The sequence below is a fragment of the Fonsecaea monophora genome (assembly GCF_001642475.1).
Source record: "Fonsecaea monophora strain CBS 269.37 chromosome Unknown Scaff36, whole genome shotgun sequence".
NCBI lineage: Eukaryota > Fungi > Ascomycota > Eurotiomycetes > Chaetothyriales > Herpotrichiellaceae > Fonsecaea > Fonsecaea monophora.
Genome location: NW_019173967.1, coordinates 180969 through 199268, shown reverse-complemented (window position 1 = coordinate 199268; position 18300 = coordinate 180969). Strand labels below are relative to the sequence as shown.

General features: G+C 52.3%; 7 protein-coding genes across 7 annotated transcripts; 4 read left to right on the top strand and 3 right to left on the bottom strand.

Annotated features, from left to right (window-relative positions):
- Positions 1–868: 868 nt before the first annotated feature.
- On the top strand, positions 869–3072 carry AYO21_05649 (hypothetical protein; the record flags this gene model as incomplete). Its single annotated transcript, XM_022655617.1, has 2 exons — positions 869–1015; positions 1069–3072. 2 exons carry the CDS (start codon positions 869–871, stop codon positions 3070–3072), a joined length of 2151 nt encoding a protein of 716 aa, XP_022512123.1.
- A 1931-nt stretch (positions 3073–5003) lies between these two features.
- AYO21_05648 (hypothetical protein) lies at positions 5004–6800 on the top strand (the record flags this gene model as incomplete). Its single annotated transcript, XM_022655616.1, has 4 exons — positions 5004–5155; positions 5223–5350; positions 5410–5700; positions 5758–6800. 4 exons carry the CDS (start codon positions 5004–5006, stop codon positions 6798–6800), a joined length of 1614 nt encoding a protein of 537 aa, XP_022512122.1.
- Positions 6801–7567: 767 nt separating this feature from the next.
- On the top strand, positions 7568–8332 carry AYO21_05647 (hypothetical protein; the record flags this gene model as incomplete). The annotated part of the gene is made up of 1 exon (XM_022655615.1): positions 7568–8332. The coding sequence occupies one exon, from the start codon at positions 7568–7570 to the stop codon at positions 8330–8332; it is 765 nt and encodes a 254-aa protein (XP_022512121.1).
- Positions 8333–8934: 602 nt separating this feature from the next.
- AYO21_05646 (hypothetical protein) lies at positions 8935–11756 on the bottom strand (the record flags this gene model as incomplete). The annotated part of the gene is made up of 4 exons (XM_022655614.1): positions 8935–9075; positions 9174–11062; positions 11127–11656; positions 11710–11756. 4 exons carry the CDS (start codon positions 11754–11756, stop codon positions 8935–8937), a joined length of 2607 nt encoding a protein of 868 aa, XP_022512120.1.
- An 860-nt stretch (positions 11757–12616) lies between these two features.
- Positions 12617–13321, bottom strand: AYO21_05645 (hypothetical protein; the record flags this gene model as incomplete). Its single annotated transcript, XM_022655613.1, has 1 exon — positions 12617–13321. The coding sequence occupies one exon, from the start codon at positions 13319–13321 to the stop codon at positions 12617–12619; it is 705 nt and encodes a 234-aa protein (XP_022512119.1).
- Positions 13322–13914: 593 nt separating this feature from the next.
- AYO21_05644 (hypothetical protein) lies at positions 13915–16479 on the bottom strand (the record flags this gene model as incomplete). Its single annotated transcript, XM_022655612.1, has 2 exons — positions 13915–15786; positions 15838–16479. The coding sequence occupies 2 exons, from the start codon at positions 16477–16479 to the stop codon at positions 13915–13917; spliced, it is 2514 nt and encodes an 837-aa protein (XP_022512118.1).
- A 383-nt stretch (positions 16480–16862) lies between these two features.
- Positions 16863–17810, top strand: AYO21_05643 (hypothetical protein; the record flags this gene model as incomplete). Its single annotated transcript, XM_022655611.1, has 1 exon — positions 16863–17810. The coding sequence occupies one exon, from the start codon at positions 16863–16865 to the stop codon at positions 17808–17810; it is 948 nt and encodes a 315-aa protein (XP_022512117.1).
- Positions 17811–18300: the final 490 nt, after the last annotated feature.

Sequence of the window (18300 nt, the reverse complement as noted above, 5' to 3'; positions counted from 1 at the left end):
ACCCCTAATCTGTCAGACAGACGCAAGACATGTGGTAAATTGAGGGCTCAGCAAGAGACGTCAATCTGTGAACAGCAGGCCATCCAAATCCTCTTCTGCATCCTCACCATCTGTTCGCTCACATTTCGCTTGGCTGGGCACGGGAGACTGCTCGTTGTCTCAGCACACCTGGAAAGGAAAAGTTGGTCGATCGGAAAAAAAGCCCCTGTCCACCAATGACTGGAAGATAAGGACGAGAGTGGTCGACAGAGGCAGAGGCTGGATCCAATTTTGGCGCGCCACAGCAGCCTATCTCACTCATCCCCTGAACTCTGAACATGCTTTTGGGCGGTTTTTCAACGTGCACCAGTCCCCAAACGTGTCCCTCCATCCGTGCGACTTACTCGTACATGCAAAACGCAATCTCCGCAGACAGTCGAGGCTTTGGCTCTGACTGATGTCAAGTACCCTTTTTATGTTGCCATGGTCTCCTTCTCTCCGATGTACGGGGAAGAGAGACGTAGGCATGAATCTGTTCTGGTCTATCAACACCCCTGGTCAATCCCCCCTATGTGAACTGACGTCTCCATTGATACCTTGCTCGATCCTAGACTCTCGTCCCGCCTTAAACTCGGATCCTCCCACCATGTTCTTGGTCGGGCAAGACTGGAATCTTTTGTCTGTGGACGCCGCACCAACCATAGACACTAATCTCATCGGTCCCCTTCACTAGCGAACCGACTAGATGAAACCCATATCGATATAACATTCTGGGACTTGCTCGTGGAGTAAAAGCTTCGACCCCCACTCACCGAAGCAAACGGTCTTTCTCTTTCTTGTCTTCCTCCCCTCCTTGCGACATTTGCCCACGAGGAGGAAGATAGGCAATATGGGGATACGTCCGGCGCTGGACAGATTCTCTGCTCCCGCAAGGATACAACGGCTCAGCATCTTCGCCGTAGTGACTATTCTGATTGTTCTGTTTTTCCAAAACACCTTTGTGTCTGAGAACTCGGCAGTCGCCCATCACAAAAAAGTGAGCGGCGTCGACGCCGTTTGTTCTCTGCGCTGTTCGCTAACAAGTCCTAGGTCGACCGATCGAGGTCTGATTACTACCTGCAATGGGGACCCTTCGAGCCGTTACCAATACCGGGGTTCGTGAATACTGGACTGCCTGGGAAGAGATCGTGCGATACTCTGAAATACAACTCAACAGTCGGGGTGCAGAAGAGCTTCTTCCTCGACGATGACATCAAGCAAATAGCCCTGTCCCTTGACTCGCACCCGATGGTCGACTATCCGGACGAGATGATGAACGACCCCATGCTGGAAGCGAATGAGATCATAGACAAGACATGGGCGCGCCTTTCTGGGTCCAGTGTTTGGCTGCCAGAGCAGAAGGTCTTTCTGTCCGTCACTCGAGTCATCTTCTGCCCTTCAAAAACACGCTCGGTACCTAAGATGAGCTTCTTGCGAGGTCAACTATATAATCAAGACTGGGAACATTTGGACAACCATACCATTACTTGGGGTGGACAGAAATTCACGTTCCCCCTGGTCTTTGACGTCCCGACGCAGTGGGAGGAAGACGGAAGCTTGTACGGACCCGAAGACCCCCGGATCATCCTGGAGGACAATGTGGAGGGTGCGGAGCCAGTGGTCATTTTCAACATGATCGCGAGACGAACCGAGTGGAAGAGAGCGATGTATATTTTCCGACCGTTCTCTAACTACTCGACTGTTCTCACGATCAAGGACGCCGACCGACAACATACCGAAAAGAACTGGGCACCATTCTTCATTCCGAACGAGCAACAGCACAGAGCAATTGGTAACAGCCCCTCGAAAGTGGTTGCAACTGTACGTCATCCCAGCGATTACATCCATTTCGTCTACAGCTTCAAGCCTCTACGAATTTTGAAGTGCCATCTCCGGTGTGGTGACTGTGAGTTTGAGTACGAGCAAGAGGTGCCTGACAACTTCATGACCAAACACAATGAGGACGGCGGGAGTCTACGTGGCGGAACCAACTTCGTCCCAGTTCCCCTCCCGTCAAGCATGCAGATCGACCCCCGAGTAAGAGTTTACGCAGCTTTCCCCCGAACTAACATTGAGAAACATTGTGACGGTAGTTTCTATCGTCCAGAGTTTGTGGTCATGATCAACATTGGCACTCAGTTCCACCTCGCCTTTGCTTCTGAGTCGCTCGACTTTGGTACCTCCCTCCTCGACTTGGGCCCCGAGGATGACCGCTGTGACAAAGGCCGCATTCTTATCCCCAACAGCGTCGCCGAGTGGGATACGAGCGATGGCCACGACGTGATGAGTGTGACGTTCAGCGTCAACGACGAGACTGTTCAAGTCGCTCGTGTTCAGGGGTTGTTGGCGTTTGTCCGGAACCTACCTCAGTTCAAGACACTCCTGAAAAAGGACGGCCTTCTCAAGGGCGCTGATTCCGATCTGATGAGCATATTGTCTTCTTGGGTCGGGGACGACGTCCGTGGTTGTCTTGTAGAGGCAGCTCTCAACTACGCCGCAGCAGCACAAGAGATTACGCACCCGAAAGAGGGAGGAGAAGTCATGGATGTGACCAAGGAGCTAATGCTCAAGCTCAAACAGGAAGCCGACAGCGCTAAGCAGAAGGACGAAGAAATCTTCAACCACGGGTTTGAACCAGGACATGTCTATCTCGAACATCCTCCTGATATCGACGGTGCCGGTGGCCCAGAGCCCTTCCGCTTCGAGATGTTGGGCGAGTTTTCCGACGTCGAAGGTCTGTCCGTGGAGGGCTTGGACGGCGATGGTCAACAAAATGAAGATACGAAAGACGATTCCAATCGAGAAGAGGCAAAAGAAGGCGAGGAAGAAGATGAAAAGAAAACAGATGGAAACGAGAACCCGGACGAGGATACAACAGGGCAGGAGAAGGGAGCGATGGAGCCAGATGAGGAGGTGAACAAGGACGATCCTCAGGGAGAAGACCAAAAAGACGAAGAACAGTCGCCACAAAGCGAACCCGAACTCAACCCCAAACCACAGCATGCTCACCATCGGTACCACAACCATCAGAATAATCGCAGAATGTGGCCGTAACACCTAGCAAAAGACATCAAAAACCCCTTTTCACGTTCGGTCCACATACCGCGTCCTAGATTTCCAGAGTTGGCCATCATCTAATGACCTGGCAAGACGATTCTGTCAGCGGAAATTGCGGGAAATAGAACGAGCCTGCATGCGACCATATCTCCACTCCGAATGCCTGCGCAGCTCTGTGTCTTCTTGACCATAAGCTGGCTAGGAGATTGTCTTGGTTTTCATTGCTGAGCACTCCCCAGGTTTTCACGTCTGTTCTTCGATCGGCCCTGATTTCCTTTTCTTTGGTGTTCAACGACGACTATCCCTTATGAAATTGAAATGGGATAGGACGGTTTTTTTCTGGTCATAGACGGTAGACAGGCACAACAACGAGGAATGGGGGTGGGATTGGTTGAGGGTGTTTAGGGATTGAATGTTGTTGCTCAGCGAGGAGTTCCGGGTCTGATTGGAGGAAAACTTGAAGGACCTAATGATGGCACTTGGAGTCAATGCGGAATAATGCACGTATGACCAAAGACATGAAGGGTGACTCAGCCAGGTGAAAGGACATCAAGCACAGGATCAAAGATGATGGGTGACAGAGTATATCAGGCGGGCGAAGAGGGAAACAAGTGATTTTGTCATAATCTCTGTCCCATTTGTCTCTGTCGGATCCTAACATGTTAAGCCTCATATGCCGCATCAGGCTTCCGAGAACGTTGCAAGAAGCCGGCCTACTGCCCCTTGGGTTGCAAGTCTGCGTGTAGTTCCTTGGGGATGATTTCGCTGGTGGAGTTCGGATGAAGCACTTAAGCCACGCTTTGTCCCTCCTCTTGGTGAGATCCTCGTGTTCCTTCTTTCCATCGACCTAAAGCAGGCCCAACTTGGCTATTGCGCCGTGATCCAACCGGACCGAGTCGATACAAGAAAGGATAACATCTCTCGGGATGAGATCAACCAAGACGGAATGCGGGCGGTGTTCATCTACTGGAGCCAAGCCAGTTCGTCCCCGCATACCATTACTTCCCGAGTCGAAGTCCCGGAGGATGGTGGCTGATGGCGGTGTCTGGGCACGCTAGAGATATGCGCAAGGTCTTCTGGGCGATGAAGTGAACAAGTGCTAATGGGCGGAACGGATGGCACACAGGAGGACTTTGACCAGGGGCGGGCACCCGGAAGCATTTGGTTCCTGAACGGACTCGAACTCGAACCCGAACCACGAACTTGGACTCGCAGGGGGCAGGAAAATGCTCGTGAATATCGATGAGTTGTGTCTTTTGTCTGGTCTACGAATATGGAGAGTGTTTGGGAGACACAGTAAGACTGGTAAGAGAGACAAAGACACGAGTCAGTCAATCAAGCTTGATCGAAAGAGCCAAGTATGGCACTATTTCCGCCACAGCGAAACTGGTGAGGGAGCGACAAAACCTCGTACAGAGTTGAGTGAGAGAAGCACAGGGAAGGTTTGGTTTGCAAGTCCTTTCACTCACCGCATTCATCATTGGTCCCCCCGCAAAAGCCGCAACACCCATCCTTTTGCTCCTCGTGCCATCGTGCCATCTTGGATCCGTCATCTTCCTCTCCCCGTCATTTCGTCTCCAGGACCCGCTGCACCCGCAATTCTAGACCCCTTCGCTTCTTCGACCAGCCTTGTCCTTTGCTGACAAGGGTGCTAGGTGCGTTTTCCGGATGGCCAGGCCAAGACTCACGGTTGTGACCCTCGCTCTGCAAGCCCCGGATTGTTTATTCGTCACTGACCGTTCGATAGACGATGGAAGCGGATGATGGACCTTGCCAATAATCGATCAGCAACCCACGGCTGCCCTCGGCGATGGCATGGCGACCCAAGACTACTTAGACCCAGTCGCCCCCTCCTCTCCAGATAATGCTTTTGTCTCGACATCTTTCATCATCCCCGCGCTTTGAACATTTATCCAGATTCATCCAACATGGCTTCTAAAGATCACAGCGCAGAGGAACGTCAGGTGGATCATGCTGTCCGGCGATCGCTTCAAGATGAGGCCATGAACGAGAAGGCTGCCGCCATGCACACGGAGAATTTCCATGAAGCTGCGGAAAGAGGCCATGCTGCTACCGACAGGTATGCCAACCATACTCTCGCTGTGAATGGAGAATAGACGAACGGTTGCTGACGCTCGCTACCCTAGATATGGCCACTCCCTTGTGACCTTCGACCCCAAGGCTGAAGCGAGACTGCGCTGGAAGATTGATCTCTACATCGTGCCGACGGTTGCTCTACTCTACCTCTTTTGCTTCATTGATCGTGCCAATATCGGTTCGTTGCACAGGGTCCAATGTGTAATGCCGTACGAGGTACTGACGGCCTTCTTCCAGGTAACGCCAAACTCGCTGGGCTCGAAAGAGACCTTCATTTGACGGGGAATGACTATAATGTTGTTCTCTCCACCTTCTACATCAGTTATATCCTCTTTGAGCTGCCAGCAAATATGGCGTGCAAGTACTTTGGCCCCGGCTGGTTCCTGCCCGCCACCTCGCTTGCGTTTGGAATATTTTCCATCTGCACAGCCTTCGTACACCATATAGGCGCGGCATGTGGTGTACGGTTTCTCTTGGGTGTGGCCGAGGCGGGTATGCTTCCAGGCATTGCTTATTATATGTCTCGATGTGAGTTTTTTCTTCGTTGACAGATTGTTTTTCAATTGTAGCACCGACTTGCTTCAGGTGCAACCATGGTTCGTTGGTCCCAGCTCACAGATTTTGCAGGGTACCGTCGAAGCGAGTTGGCATTCCGGCTTTCGCTCTATATTGTTATGGCACCCCTTGCTGGGGCTTTCGGGGGCCTTTTGGCTTCTGCCATTCTCAAGCTGAGCCATTTTGGAGGCCTTCATGAGTGGCGGATGATCTTCGCCATCGAAGGGATCATCACTTGCGGTCTTTCACTCATTTCCTTCTTCACCCTAACCGACCGACCCGAGACTGCAAGATGGCTGAGTCAAGAAGAGAAAGATCTTGCGATTGCTCGGGTCAAGTCTGAGCGCGTTGGTACGACCGAGGTCCTCGACAAGCTGGATGTGCCCAAGATTCTCCGTGGCATAATGAGCCCGGTCACCCTCGCCACGTCATTCATCTTCCTCCTGGACAACATCACCGTGCAAGGCTTGGCCTTCTTCCTCCCGACTATTGTCAAGACGATCTATCCTAAGAACTCGGTTGTGTCGCAACAACTTCACACTGTTCCGCCATATGTCGTGGGAGCTTTCTTTGTCCTTCTGTTCCCGCTGCTCTCATGGCGGTACGATCGTCGCAACATCTTCTTCATCCTCTCTGCGCCATTGATGATGTGCGGATACATCATGTTCCTGGCCAGCACCAATTCTCACGTCCGCTACGGAGCAACCTTTTTGATTGCAGCCGGAGCTTTTTCGTACGGTGCACTTTGCAATGCCCAAGTCTCCGCCAATGTCGTGTCAGATACGGCTCGCTCAGCGGCCATTGGCACGAATGTCATGTTCGGAAATGTTGGGGGCTTGATATCGACCTGGTCTTTCCTCCCCTTTGACGCGCCCAACTACCATATCGGCAATGGATTGAACTTGGCTACCTCGTCGACTATATTGATTCTTTCCATTCTCCTACTGTTTTGGATGTGGGGAGATAATAAGCGGCGGGAGACGAAGGATGTTGACACCGAGTTGGATGGACTGTCATTGAAACAGGTGCAAGACCTTGATTGGAAACATCCCGCCTTCAGGTGGAGGCCATGATCTAGAATGAACTTGTACAAGTACAAGGAGGCTGTGAAGCGGATGGCGCTGAGGGCTGTGGGAAAGGAAAGGTGTAGTTGGTTTTCTGACAGTTGCGCGAGAAGCCTTTCTATCTGGTAACCCGAGTATGCCGCATCCATTAGATTATATATCGTCTCTTCAGGACGTAGACATTACCTAGTATTGTATTATCGTCACTTTGACATTCTGGTGAAGCTCGTAATACTGTTGTTGACCGCCGAGCCGGGATGCGACCAAACGGAACATCATTCGGCCGGCTGCACCTACAGCCGAAGCTCTCTTTGCCTTGCTCTTTCTTGTAGACGATATTTGTTTCCTGCTCTTCTCCTCTGACTGTATCTTTCATTCTGGAATACTGCTACTGTCTATGTGATTAAGAAGACTCAGCCTCATTGCTCGATTATGCCAGCTTGTCCCGACCCGACGCGGGCAGGCTGGCGTCAATTCAGCCTCACCAGGCAGACATGATAAATCCCACCATCTAACCAGAGCTCTTGGAGGCGACTATATACTGTGCAGTGCTCCCTTGAAGGAGGTAATTGTTTTCTATTCTTACATATCTCAGTCCCTTTGCTTCAGCTGCTCTACGCTAAGCTTGGAATATACTGCCACAACACACCCCTGTCCACACATCTACATATAACACACGAGCTTGCATTGTTCGATAATCAGCCATAAGTCAACGCCCTCGAGAGCCAGCGACATTTCCAGATCTCGCGATCGCCGCGCGACAGCTCTTCATGCCAATGGCCCCGACAACTTTTCCACAGCGCGCACCGAAATCCTCACAACCAGAAGTCTCATCACCCAACACTCACAAGCGTCTCGCTTCTCTGCCGCCAGAAATCCACCACATCATCGCCGACCACCTTCCCTACCCGGACCTGCTCTCCCTGAAGCTCACCGACACGTACTTCGCGGCGCTGGTCGGGCCGAAACTCACCGTCAAGTCGCGCGTCAGCTGGGTCCAGTCCCGCTACGCCCAGCGTCTGCCCGTGCCCACGAGCACCAAGCTGTCCTTCAGGACGGACGAGCTGTTCGTGGCGAACCCGGAGGTGAATGCCATTCTGCGACGTCGACGGCGTCACCTGGAATGCGCGGACCGCCGCGAACCCAAAGTCGCCCTGGGATTCTCCGCCTTCACCGAGGTCGACCGCAACGTCCGTCGCCTCCGGGGAGCCCAGCAGCTGGATACGACGGCGTGCTTGGTCACGGGGGCCCCGAACTGTCCCGCGATCCCGGACCTCGATACCAAGGTGCAGCGGTACAGGAACAGCGTGGTGGGCAAACTCACCGCTCCCGTCTTCCGAACCGTCGCCTGGCTGAGAGGGCTGCAGCGGAGTTTTCGTGATTCCTTGTCGTGCGCCGTGGCTGGATTGTCGCACACCCCGAGGGTTCTCTGGTCGTGGTTCCTTGCGACCTTGAAGCTCGCCTTTATAGTCGTCGTGGCCTCCGCGGCATGCACGGTTTGCCGTTGGCGCCCGCCTCCTGTCGCCTTTACGAATCCCTGAAGCGGAATCGGTATCGGTACCGACATCGACATCGACATCGACATAGCTACCACGGCAGCGTACCCTCATCTGCACTGAGGATTCTTTACAAATCAGTAAATAAATCTAATGACCCTTAGCGAATGATCCCACAAGTTTCATCTATCCCTCGTCCAATAAATTAATTACTTTGAAGCATATTCTGACAGTTTTACGACCGACGGAAGAAAGCCTGAAGCGACCAAAGAAACGGGAATGTCTGTCGCCTGAAGGAAAAAGAAAGTGCTCGAAAACTCGAGACGCGAGAAGAAGAACAAAGTCTGTAGAAAATCGGGGAGGTCTATGAAATGAGTTTATGGGATCTGTTGTCCTCGAGGAAGAATATATCGCTATCTTCAATCTCGATTATGCAGGTACCTATGTGGCTGTGTATGTATGTAGCTATGATACGGAAGAGGCATCGAGAATGTATGTTTTGTTCCGCGTGTAGAATCTCTAGCACTTGTCGAACTCTCGTGAGGTTCAGAGGAGAGTTTTCCTTTTTTTCGTAATAAAAAAAAAAGTCGTGGGCAATGGAAGCAGTACCGGTGGTCTATCTATGTAGTGTGGATTATGGACTTTTCTCAATCAACCACTCCCGCGGGCAACACCGAGATGTAATCCAGCGGGGCGGGCTCGATGCCGTCCGCTACGCCCACGATCTTCAAGACGTCTCCCCGTCCGACGGTGACGTTGTGGAATGTGATTCGTGCGGCGGAGTGGCCCTGGGGGAAAAATGGTGTCAGCTTTTTGTTCTGTCCGTCCAACAAAAGACGGAATAGGGCACGCATGGCTCAACAAAGACGAAAGCGTCGACACTTACATCGAGATAAATGCTGGGAGCGTGGCCCAGTCGGTCCTCGAGATCGCCAGCCCACGACCCAATCTGGTGGTTGTTAAGGGATACCGTCCATTGAGACTTGCCGCCAATCAGATCATAATAGTTCACAGCGAGGCTGTATGTGCCGTTGGGGAAATTAAGCGTCGTGGTCGCTGTGCCGGTGGTCGTGTTGGCAGAGGTCACGATGGCCGTCACGTTCGAGGCAGCCTCAAAAGGTGACACGGTATACGGCTCGTAGCCCTGCAGTGTCATGCTCTCTGCCTCGACACGCCACGAGTGGTTTCCAACCCGATTTTGGCTGTCATTAATGCCCGACAGGTTGTGGTAGAAGTTGGTGATTGCGTCGCGCCACACAATCGAATGACCTGCCTGGTACGTCAACCGGAAGAGAGTCTCGTTGTACCGTTGCTGGTCGACCTTGCCCTGGAGACCTTGCCACTGCGTGACAAAGGTCTGTGCAGTTTCTGCGCCCGCATAATGGGCGTTATAGAAGTGCTGGATGACAGTCTCGCCAGAGTGCAACTGCTGTGTGTAGTTGACGTGGTGGAACCAGAGAAGGAGATCGTCCGGTGTGGTCGAGATGTTCTCGTAGATGGCTGCCACTTCTACAGGATATTGTCCTGCAAAGCCTGTCCCGTTCGACACGGTGCGGTCCATTCCAATGGTTTTGCGGTCTGCTCGGGTCCATTGTCCCCAGGGGTTGTTATCTTGAGACTGGGGATTGGGTCCGAAATGCGTATATAGGATATCAGTCAGAGTCTGAATGCCAAGATTACCCGTATAGTTTTCGTACGCGGGCCACGACGCCATCGACATATTAGTGATTGCAGCCACGACAGCCGGATTCGATCCAAATGTGAGACGAACCCAGTCCTGTAAGATAGCCTCTGGGTCGCTGGAAAAATCCCAGGCTAGGCGACCGTAACCATACAAATTCGACATTGAGAGATGACTTCCCAGCCAAGTGTCATTAGTTCCAACATTGACCACAGCCGCGGCGCCACCAAGAGGCCTGTTGAAGCGTTTGCCAGTGACGATATCGCGGACGAGGGACTCGGTATGGTTAGCTCGCATGTCGAAGTCCAGGACAGTCTTCCACAAGGGGGGCAGGTATACCAGGTGACATTGCTGTCCCAAATACTCTTGCGTGACTTCTAGCTCGATTGAGGTACTCGTATTCCGCAGATAAGCAAAAAGAGGCGAAGCAGGCTCGCGGACTTGGAAATCAATCGGTCCGTATTTGATCTGAATAACGACATTTTCTGCAAACTTGCCATCCAGGCCAGTGAAAAACTGGACAGCAGCATTTGCGCGATCCTCGTTCCAGATTGATTCGTTCAAGTGGACGCTGTCGTAGACGAACGCGCGAAATACGAGGATACCACCGTGTGGCTGTAGAGCGTTGGCAAAAAGGTTTGCTCCTTCAGCCAGGGTTCGATTGTATGTCAGGGGTCCAGGCTGCCCTTCCGAGTTGGCTTTGACGAGGTATCCTGCCATGTCAGGAACACGCTCGTACAGAGTGTCCGTAACATTCGTCCACCATGCTATGACATCAGGATCTATTGGGTCGAATGTGCTGAGATTGCCATAGACCAGATTGGCTGTTGGCGAGGCGAAGTTTAGAGAAATACCAACACGTACGCCGTACGGCCGAAAAGCGTCCGCAATTCTACCGAGTCCTTCCACATTTTCGGAACTGAGAAGAGAGGCGTTGGCATTGACGTTGTTAACAATGATCCCGTTGATGCCGATCGATGCCAGGAGACGACCGTAAGCCGAGACACGATCCAGGTCACTGACAACCGTGCCGTTTGTGAAGAAGATCGAAGGACCACCGTACCCTCTCTCAATTGACCCGTCCAAGTTGTCCCCTATTTGTGGTTAGTAAAAAAGACTTACAGCAATCCAACGGTACAGTGTCTGCAGGAAACTTACATTGATTCACCCAGCGTAGAGGGGCATCCGGATTGGAAGCAAATGCGACGTTGGAGAAATTGCCTTGGGCGATCATCGAAAGATACTGGAATGCACCATAGAGGGCACCGCGTTCATTGTGACCGAGGATTTGGACCGTTGACCCTGTCGTATTGAGCCAATATCCATCATCCACGAGTTTTGGGATCTGTGGAGGTTCGCTTAAGGTGTTTGCATACTCTGACACAGTGCCGACCAGGATAGATGTCGTTGTGTTGCTGAGTTGGTAACTGGTTGGGTAGATGACCGAGATGTTGTGATCCAGGATGCCTGCAAGACCTTTCTGTAGCTCTACGGCTGCAATATGCACCGGCCCATTTATTGTGGCATTCAAAGAAATGATGTTTGAAGGGAGACTCTGACTAGGCCTAGGAGAAGAAATGGGCGCATAGCGCAGCCAGGCGTCGATACCAGTTTCAGCAGCGGCAAGGCTGGCTGCTGCTGCCACGAGCACAAGGAACGAGCGCATCATGCCGAGTTCGCTGAGGATGCTGCTTGCTCGTTCACTGGCGTACCGGACATTCTCCAGATCATATATACTCACCATACAGCAGTAGAATAGCCGGCTTTTTCCAATGCGGCGCCTTTCATTTCGAGCTCAAGGACGTTCCCCGTACCCCGGGAACAATGGCTAACCTTGATTTGAACTTCTCCGCACATGGGCCTGTATCTTTCATTGGCTGCATGATGTCGATCATCCCTAACTATGACTTGAACAGGGAAATGGCATGCTGCTCGGTGGGCTTATGCCGACAGGAATATGCAAGTATTGCTCCCGGCAATGGTGACATCAAAGCATCGGCTAAACCTCGAAGACCGAATTCAGGCTGAATGCACCGGTCGAAAGCGGAGGGAGGAGGAACAAGACAGACGGCATGTTCATCTTTATGGCATTTCTCCATTTTGGTAGTTAGGCCGCAGAGCAAACCAGGTCCAAGAAAGAGTGATGCAGTGTGAAGGGAAGTTGAAGGAGAGACGATGTTTGATATCCGTGGCGCATTAGTAAGTAGTGTTTCACCGTATAATGACTAAGTATTTATAGGGCAGAGCATAAGTGCCAGTTCTTTGCTTTGCAGCCTCGTGGCCTTGCAGCCTCAGTCCCTCTTGTTGTCTAGATCCTTCTATCGCCCTCCCTACCTGTCATTTTCTTCCAAGAGGACCCGACAGTGGCAAAGCACATGGTATCTGGGTATATATAGACCGAATATACTCAATGGCATAAAACGACATGGCTACCTGCCTCCCCTACAACTAGCTTTCTCTTCGTTCAGTCCAAGCATATCGTACTGCCGGAAGAGTCACTCGAGGGCCTTCCACCACTGAAACCGACTTACCCTTTCCGGGAATGTCGAGGTTCCAACGATGACTGTTTTTCAATCCCGCCTAGGGGTCTAGAGGACGCATGTTCTGCGGCACCAACTCGACGATATATCCATCCTGAGACCACGTCCTCAGTTCAGCAACAAGACATATTGAGGTTGGACAGGGAAGAGGGAGAAACCCGCACTCACCGGATCCTTCACAAAGGCAATCCTATCAAAGACCTTTCTATACTCGTCGTGGATCTCGCTTTCGGTCCCCTTGACTTCGACGCCGATGCCGCGCTCGTTCTCCCAGTCACTGATCGGGATGCTCTCTCTCGTGCAGACGCCTAGATCCTTCAAGATCTCAACGCCGTGCTCCCTCATTCGTTTCAGGGCGTCTGGAACGCTGGGCACGGTGAAACCCAGATGGCCAAACCCAAGATGTCCCGGCTCGTTGCCCGTCGAGTAGTAACCCGGATCCTGTTTCTCCGAACCATGGACGTGATACAGCTCCAACAATCCCAAGGTATGTTGCAGCTTGGCGGCGGTGTCGGCGCCGAATTTCATGAGGTCTGCCCGGTGTTCGTCGGTCTGCGGGTACCCGAGATAATAGATGGTGAAGGGACCGACGTTCATGGTGAAGACGGTCCGCATCCCCATGATGTCGACGTAAAAGGGGATGGATTTGGCCGGGTCGCGGATCCGCAACATGAAGTGGTTCAGCTTATACCCGATGGTGGGATGGTCGGGAGGAAGAGGAGGATCTCGTTGCTGGTTGTCGAACTGACCATTGGGCAGAAAGGCGCCATGAGGGAAAGGCGTGGGTTGTTTATGGCCGGAAGAGGACGCCATGGTTTGTACAGAGTATATATGAATCTCTGTATACACTACCTCTGCGCCAGCGACGGCCACGAGAATCGATATATCTGGCTAATCAGTACTCGCAGTCAGCGCCACTTGGTTGACCAAGTCGATTATTTGGGCTATCATTATATGGCAGCTTTTTCACATTCCCTGCAAAAAGACATTCGAGGCGGCATCGAAAACACACTGGGGCATTGCAACTACCGAAAGCCGCTTGGGGCCCATGCCGGGATAGACCCATTATTATTCCTCAACCTCATAATTGCGAGGGTCGGATCTGTGGGGCATACTATGATTGAGTGCGGGAAAATGCCGGTGGACAAGCCTGACGTGTTCGAGCCTTTTCTATACAAAAGGACCATCCCAAATATACTCTCTTAGGAAGTGGGAGTTGCTCGAGGACTCAACCACGAAAGATAGCCATGGACAATACCCCCCTTCGCCACTATATGTTTGCGGACGACAAGCTCATTTGATATGACATTCATCGCCGGAATGGCACAGCGCTCGCGGAGAGACCTTTCCTAGCATCGACACCCGAAATATCATACCATTCACATCATCTACTTATTCTCTCTTGGTCAATGAAACATGCTACTACTCCCTTCCCCACGCTCAGCAATGACTCTGCTCAAAGTCCCGGCAAACCGTGTGACCCGATCGGTGTCAAACTTGGCTGTCTCAATGGCTTGCAGCACATGCTTGATCCCGACTCCTACAACGTCGCTGCGCGTGATATCTCGAATCTCTGCGACCGCCCTGGAGATCTCTCCAGCTTCGAAGGCTTTGGATTCCTTCATGACAAATTCCAGTTCGTCGTACGTCCGCACGTTGGCGACGGGTACGTCGCTGTTGAAGTGGCGCCAGAAATCTAGTTGTTGGAGGACCGAGCGTTCTGTGGCCGTCACAAGGATGAGGAGGCTTCGTCCTGGTGGAGGCGCTTTGCGTAACAGTGCAACCAGTGTCTTCAATATGGGGTTGGAAAATCGAGGGCCAATGGGTGTCCATTCGGTGTATTCCTCAATGTCATCCAGCACCACGCACGACATGGGTGATTTGTATGCGTCCATGAACACCTTACTCAGGTATGAGATCTTCTGGGATTCCGACATTTCCAACGTATCCTTGTTGCTGACCAACTTGATGAACGGGTATCCGCTGTCGATCGCAATCTTGGCTGCTAAGGCCGTCTTTCCGCAGCCAGGAGGCCCGTGGAGGCACACTGAGAAGAGCGGCGTGGAATCGGGGTTGCGCACCTGTTCCACAAAGAGCTTCCCTTCCTCAAGCACATCCTTGATGTACTGTGAAAAGTGGATGACGCCTCCACGGAGGCAGTACGAGAGCTCTTCCTCTGACACGCCAAACGCCGGTTTCACCTCTTCCAGAGCACTTTCGAAATCGGCCCGCTTGACCTTCATATCTGCCACGTCATCCGTGATTCCCGCCATCGTGCCCACCTTGATATGGCGGGAAAATGCAAACGACGTGGCGGACTTGACCAGACCGCCAATTTCGGCGCCAGAAAAGTTCTTGGTCTTGCGAGCCAGTTCCTCGAGGTTCACATCCGGGTCGAGGACCTGGTTATCACGCATTTTTTGTGTGTGAATCTTCAAAATTTGCGCTCGACCGTGTTCGTCCGGCAGGGATATCTCCATATGTAGCTCAAGACGTCCAGGCCGTAAGAGAGCATCATCAATCATATCTTTCCGATTCGTCATGCCGATAAGGAGGATGTTGTTCAATTGATCCACGCCATCGAGCTTGGAGAGGAGCTGGTTGACCACACTGTCTCCCACTCCGGTGCCTCCACCGGCACCGCTACCTCTCTGCTTACAGACAGCATCCAGCTCGTCAAAAATGATGATGTGAAGACCGGATTCATCTCCCTTTTCTTTGTATTCCTTCTCTGCATCGGCGAAGAGTTTCCGGATGTTTTCTTCAGACTGGCCGACGTATTTGTTCAATACTTCAGGACCATTGATAACTTTTGGCTCTCTCGCATTGAGCATCTTGCCAATCTGTCGCGCGATCAATGTCTTTCCGGTACCCGGGGGGCCGTAGAGTAGGATGCCCTTCACGTGCTGAATACCCAGCTTCTCCACGAGCCCAGGAGGGAAGACGCGGGAGGCAAATGCTCGCCGGAAAATAGTCACAAATTCCGCATCCAACCCACCAATGCCCATGTCCTCAAATTTAAAGTCGGGGGCGATGATGGAATTGGCAGCAGGCCGACGAGAGGACGCTTTGAGGTTTATAGGAGTCTTCCCGTCTTTGAAGAAATTGATCTGGGTCTGAGGGGTCAAAATGCCTCGTGCCAGAGGATCAGACGTTGTAGGCGCAGCTTTTTCGCTTAGATCCGCCAGCTGTACTGTCTTGACTGTGAGGTTGAGTGGGATGCTTTTGAGGTCCATGAGGAACCGCTGACCGGGAGCGAACATCTGGCTGTTGAACAACTATCGACTAAGATCAGTGTTGAACCACGGCCCAGGTGCTTCTCAACATACCTTTGTAATCTCTTTGGCCAGATCATCCTGATCGTACGGCGCATCTGTGGTTTTCCTCGTGCTCGCGAAGCCAATTTCAATATCCATCGCACCAATATATGCCTGGGCCCCTTGGCTGAAGGGATCATAGACTTCAGCCTGCACTAGGTCTGTCAAAGCTACACCCATCCAAGATCGTTGGGGTTCGGAAAGGCCAATGCTGCCCCTGGGAAACGCATCAATAGGCCGAGATGAGACGACATACATGCCGTTGATAAGCAGGAATACGTCGGTGCCATCGTAGGAAGGAGGAACGTCCTGTGAGGATACGGCCACGAGGTTGCGGAAGGTATAGGAATTGTCCGGAGATTTTGCAGGTTGTAGTGTCATAACACCACTCCGACCTCTGGCAGGGGCACCACGACTGGGACTGGCCTGGTGGCCCATGGGGCGCGGAGGCATGTTTCTCGCAGGCAGGCCAGGGCTGTCATATCTTGGCCGAGGAGAGTCGTAACCGTTCATGTGTGTATCGTAGCCGCCAGCGCCGCCGGGCGGGGGGTAAGAAGGACGCCCTCCTCGCTGAGGAGACGGCTGCTGGCCGTATTGATCGCGCGGAGGTTGCCCCGAACCACCAAATAAGTTGTTTCTGTTGAGGAAGGACATGACCGGAGCGAGGGGTGAAGATGGGAAAGATCGAAGTCTTGAAGGGGTTTGTGACAAGACCCAAAGCGGGAAAGAGAGGACAGATCCACAGATATGATGTGGAAACGGATACAAAACGACAGAACAACTGTAAGTCGTCACAAATAGGCACAGCAACTCCCAGACTGTTTCAAGCCCCCAAAACTGCACTGCGCCTGAGGCGGCGACTTCAGAGGATGACAACCAGCACCTCCACTCACCGACGTTTTGCCGGTACAGCCTGGTGGCGACAGTGACGAGGCTGAGGTGCCTTAACCTTGTCCCGCTATTTGTCCCCGCAACAATGTGTCGCAGGCGCACCTCAACCACTTGATGGTACTACAACGGACGGTTCGATTTGAAAAATGCCTCTCCATCTCCTCCACAAAAAATCCTGGAATGTTTACTCCCCTGCGAACATCGAGCGGGTCAAGCGCGATGAAGCCAAGGCCCGTGACCAGGCCGCCGAACAAGAGAAGAACGATTTGCGGCGTGAAGCAGACGATAGACTCTCCATCTTACAACAACAGGGCAAGGGCAAGAGTAGAACCTTGAAACGCAAGCTATCGGGGGAAGATGACACGGATCGTGATATTCGACTCGCCCTGGAAAATACATCCAAGTCCACAAACAAGCGGAAGCAAGACCATGCTTCCCTTGTTGACGCCAATGGCCATATCTCCCTAGTTCCAGCGCCCGAGAAGCGACCTCACGCAGATCAAGAACAAAGAAAAGATCCATACACGGTCTACCTCTCAGACGCTGTAAATGGGAGGGATGGACCTAAAGACACATGGTATACGTCCATCCGGCCAGAGCGAGAGAAATGGGGTGATGAGGATCCCCGGAAACAGGAAAGAGAACTCACGCGGCTCAATGCAAATGATCCTCTCGCCGCCATGAAGCGGGGTATCAAGGCTCTCAGAGAGAATGAACGACAAAGACAGGAGTGGATGAAGGAACGTGAGAGAGATCTCGCAGAAGTCAGAGGGACAAAAAGGAATGAACAGCACCATAGAAAGCGCAAGAGGAGAACGGCCCATGACAAAGATGATTTGGAGAGTCTGGAAGAGTTCAATTTGGACGAAGGATGTACCAAAGCAGAAGTCAGCGCTCGACACCAGGAACGAAGAAGCGAACATCGACATAGGCGTCGCCACGAGCACCATCGCCATCACCGCCATCATCGTCATGGGCGACAAAAAGAGGATCATCAAAGTACAGACGAGGACCAAGACCATCGCAAGGAACATGAGCACCAGGGGAGAGGCGTTGCCGATAGATTCGGCGGCAAAGGGGCCGAGACCACATGATGGAATCAAGATATTCAGCCACATCTTAGTAATTCAACCCTCGAAAGGATCTCAGATTGCGCAGGACTCCAAGTGCTAGTGACAATCATTGCTGTGACAGAGGACAACGTTCATCTCTCGCGCCCCAGAGGTCATACCCATCGCCTGCGAGGCACTTGTGTCTCTAGGAACTAGCCTTAATAAAGTGGCCACGTTTCAAATAAACCTCACTATATTGTCGAGGAACGGACGTATTTCCAGGAAACAAAAGGCCCGGCTATACCAACAGCGGCAATATCACTCTGACGGAATGCACCACTCTTCCGTGAAGCGGCTCCTCGTATAAGATATTGGGGTCATGTCTACCATTATTCACCATTCGAACCGCGGGTATTCGGGGTTTTGTTGTTGGGCATGCACCAGTCGCCCCTTTGCAATGAAACAGGATCGTCAAGATCAAAACCGATACGACAAAGTCGTCACGCAAGGCGGTCACGGCGCTCATGGCATC